Source organism: Esox lucius, chromosome 11, assembly GCF_011004845.1.
Source record: "Esox lucius isolate fEsoLuc1 chromosome 11, fEsoLuc1.pri, whole genome shotgun sequence".
Lineage (NCBI taxonomy): Eukaryota > Metazoa > Chordata > Actinopteri > Esociformes > Esocidae > Esox > Esox lucius.
Window position 1 is genome coordinate 55,241,026 of NC_047579.1, and position 4,243 is coordinate 55,245,268.

Sequence of the window (4,243 nt, forward strand, 5' to 3'; positions counted from 1 at the left end):
TTTACCCTCTGATGAAGTTATAGTACGTTAGTTGTTTAAATTAAGGCGGGCCGTCTCAGGCCTAGCCTAGGGAAAGGGTAATTAGGTTGTAAAGAGTACGCAAAATGGCCGTTTTACCCCTTTTGATTAGTTAATTATGCAATTATTTTCCTTAACTGTCTCTTTCTCTGCAATTTCTCAACTGAGAATAATGGTCATTACTAATCACGATTATAATTTTGAGCAAAATCAAATTTCATTATTATCATGCAGTCCTAACCCACCCCACCCATTCTTCCTCCCCGCTAAAAATATTCTCCCTCTTTCCAAATTGATATTTAACCCACCATAAAATGTCTAAATAATGCAAAGAAAAAAAAGTGTTATTGTGATCATAAACATAAAGGTCTTAAGCTGAAATGTAGTAATTTATCCTTATTTTATATGCTTAATTTTTACATGTGTGCTTTCTGTCTTTTATGTACTAGGGGCTATGCTAAAATTCCTTAAAGTACACACAGCTGCAGCGACAGTCACAGACTCAGTCCATGATACCGCAACATCAGAATGTAGTGCTGGTGAGGATTATAATTTTTAGTTGCACTCTGATATAAGACACTACTTGTATTAATTTATATTGTACAACACAACATTGTGCCTACTTTATTTAAATCAGCCTTTACACTGTCCATTCATTTGTGTTAATGTATATTTAATATTTAAAGGTCATCTGCTGATCCTGAGTTTCATGTGTAAATATTTTTTCATATGTAGGCTGTTGCTACACTTAATACACATTTATAAACTTGAATATTGAAATAAACGTCTCATGTGCTTTCTCTTCCTTCATAAAAGTGTAATGAGTTTTTTACTCAAGTGGGGCCAATTTTCATGATCTTGCCTAGGGTCCCATAACCCCACGGGCCGGCACTGAAGACGAGGCCAGTGACATTGAAACTTGAAATTATCCCTGCTGAAAGTGGAGATGACTATTTGTTTCATGAGGCCAACTCCCATTATGGTAAAAAAAAGTATTCAAATAAAGGAATGTATCAACCAATCTAAAAATAGGGTTAGGTCGGAGTGTGACATCCCACAATTCCGCCCTGTGGACAAGGAATACCATTTTTATTAAATCCAGTATCTGTGGTTGGACCAGCTTCCCTCCGCGACAGGTGAACTTTCAGTGAAACCACACCCAGATGTTTGTAAATCGAGCAACCAGCTCGCAGTACCCGTCAGGCAAGTTTTTGAGATTAGACTGTCAACTCTGGTTTTACTTTGACTACGACGGTGCTGTTGCATCTCTTTAACAAACTAGTAACCACAATTTACCAACCATGCCGGGAAATACAGAGGAGTGGATCCGGACCTCGAGGCGTACACCCGGCATATTTATTTTCGGAATGGTCCTTAGCCCATGTGGCTTGCTCCTGGACCTTATTGCAACAGTGGCTCCTAACTGGAGAACCATAAACACAATTGCCGGGAGGCCAACTGATACGTACCTTGAACAAGGCATCTGGGACATGTGCCAGGCGTCCGCCTCATCCCAGACGGTTCAATGTAACCAACCGGACACGATCTACTTCCAGAACCAGATTATACCGATTGCCCAGGGCTTGATGGTGGCGTCTCTGATAGTGACTCTGATCGGACTGGGCACAGCGATCCCTGGGGTAAGGTGCTGGAGAGACCATCCTAACTGGGTAGTTGCCGGGCTAGGGGGACTAATCATCTTTCTGTCGGGAGTCTTGACGATTATCCCTATTGCATGGTACACTAATATCCTCCAGAACATCACAGCAACGACCACCAGCAACGATATTCGCGTGGGCTATTGTATTGTTTTGGGATACATCGGTGGTATTTTCGAGGTACTGGGAGGCATCGTCATGGTTGTCGGGATGTGTCGTTGTTGTGGCGGTAAAAACCGCGGAGAGACTCACGTCGTGGAGAACACTGCGCACTTCAGACACACGAAACCCCCTCCTCGACGCATCGAGGTGCCCAGCATCAGCCGGACACGGAGCACTGCCAGCAGCGTTCCCTACTCTCAAGACTCCATGGCGGAAGAGGTAGACTTTCCTCGGGCTAAGACCACCTCATATGGGGGTAGAAAACCGGCTTATGATGCTGATTTGTGAGGACATAACATGCCTTCGACATAAAGACATATCATGATGTTTTTACCAGGAAATTAACCTCTACATGTATGCCAGTGTTTTTAACTAATCAAAGCACATTTAATTTAATCTAAACTTGTTTGGATTTGATAAAACGAAAGTGTGGCATTGTCCACTGCAACAGCACGAGATTTGGGCGATTCTGAAAAGACTACAAAGCCTATGCAACGTAAACAATTTGTCTAAAAATAAATACAATTTTCAATGGAAATTGAATGTGAGGTTTATTTTGTCATCCTACACGTTACTTTATTCTAGGGCAACTTGAATAAACAATCGTTGGGTTTTCTGTACATTACAGAGTATTCAATTTTGTCTTTTGATGTCACTTAAAGACATAAGGGTTAGAGATTGTTTGTCAATTATATTTTATTGCTTTCTTTAGCAAGATCCACATAAACCATATAGACACTTGTTTTTTGTATTTTTTTTCTAGTGTTTCAATAAATCTTTGTTCCATAAGTTTTACTTGCCGCATCTTGATTGTAGCTTGAGCTGATTGCAATGATAACCCACCAGGTTGAATTGAAAAGAATATAACATCCAGTTGTAGACTAAATCTAGCTTTGGATTAAGCAGTTAAGAGACTAATTCGATCCCCATCACAGTTACATCAAGTCATCATCACATTTCATGATGAAAATATTTGAAACTTTACTTTTGGGATGTGACATGTCACTTCTAGGAAGGAGTTTTAGGCACTGCCATGTTTTAACTGTAGGGAATGCCAGCTACATTGTGTGCAATTAATTTGTCCTACTTCCAATCACCGGTTATTTCCAACTTTCACAATGGCTAAAGTTAACATAACAGACTATTTTGTGCAAGTCCTTTTTAGGAACACAAAAATAAAGAACAATTGGCACATCTCATACATTGCCTGGCCACTGAGCTTTCTCTTTCTATTGGGAGCCCGAACAACAACCAGATGAAGATAGATAGATCTGTGGTTCTACTATGCCTAATGATCTCGTTAGTTGGTACTCAATCAAATGTATTTATAAAGCCCTTTTTACATCAGCAGTTGTCACAAAGTGCTTTTACAAAACACCCAGCCTGAAACACGAAGGAGCAAGCAACAACACTGTTGAAGCACAGTGGCTTGGAAAAACTCCCTACAAGGGGCTAAAAGTAACCTAGAGGAACCAGTACTACAGTATAATTGAAAGGATCTGTTAAAAACCACATCACAAGAAGACATTCGCCCAGGTGTAGTTACTTCGGATATAATTACAAAGACTTAAACATGCTTGCAATGCTGATATCTAATTTTATTCAGAACAAAATATCATTTTATTCAAATGGTATTATGAAGGTGGTGATGTCTTCTATAATATACATTGAGAGTTGATATGTAATTCAAACATTTTTTTTTTTTTTTATTTCACAGAAGAATTTGCAAAAGTTAAATGAAAACATTGTACATTGAGATGAACAGACTTATTTTCACTTTTTATCAAAGCACAGTCATAGAGCAAAATAAGCTAAATAATTTCAAATTCACACCCTCACTGTCTAGTAGAACAAGGAATAGCAACAGCTGACCCTAGTCATCCTTTGTGCTGCCAGTTTAAGCTACTTCCCTCAGGCCGTAGGTACTCCATGCCCAGATGCAGGTCAAATAGATTTAGAAACTCTGTTATCCCGACTTCTATCTCGATTTTAAACAAATTGTCAGAACTGTTTTAAGATGTTTTTTATTGTATTGTTTTCTAAATAGTGTGTTTAGAGGCTTAGAGATTATGTGTGCTTCTACACTATGGTGTATGTGTGTTGTGTTTTTGTGTTTTTTTTTCTGCTGGCTGTACAAATAATTGCCCCTCGGGGACAATAAAGTATCCTTGACTTGACTGTCATGTTTTGGAGCATTTTAATGTTTTCATTCCTTAGGTGTGGCATCAGTCATTGCCCATGAGTCACAGAGAGAGCTCTGAAACAACACAAACCAGTCATACAGCATAACCTGTAAGGCACCATTACCTAGTCAGGAAAAAGAAGACATTACCATATAAACCAAACAGCCAAGGATTAGTGAGAGAACAATGTAACAACATAACCAAAAAACAGCATGTCATAAC

The 4,243-nt window shown here is 39.2% G+C and overlaps 1 protein-coding gene across 1 annotated transcript; it reads left to right on the forward strand.

Annotated features, from left to right (window-relative positions):
• Positions 1-1,173: 1,173 nt before the first annotated feature.
• On the forward strand, positions 1,174-4,016 carry LOC105009251 (claudin-23-like). The gene has a single exon (XM_010868677.4). It carries the CDS (start codon positions 1,320-1,322, stop codon positions 2,124-2,126), a length of 807 nt encoding a protein of 268 aa, XP_010866979.2. The 5' UTR covers positions 1,174-1,319; the 3' UTR covers positions 2,127-4,016.
• Positions 4,017-4,243: the final 227 nt, after the last annotated feature.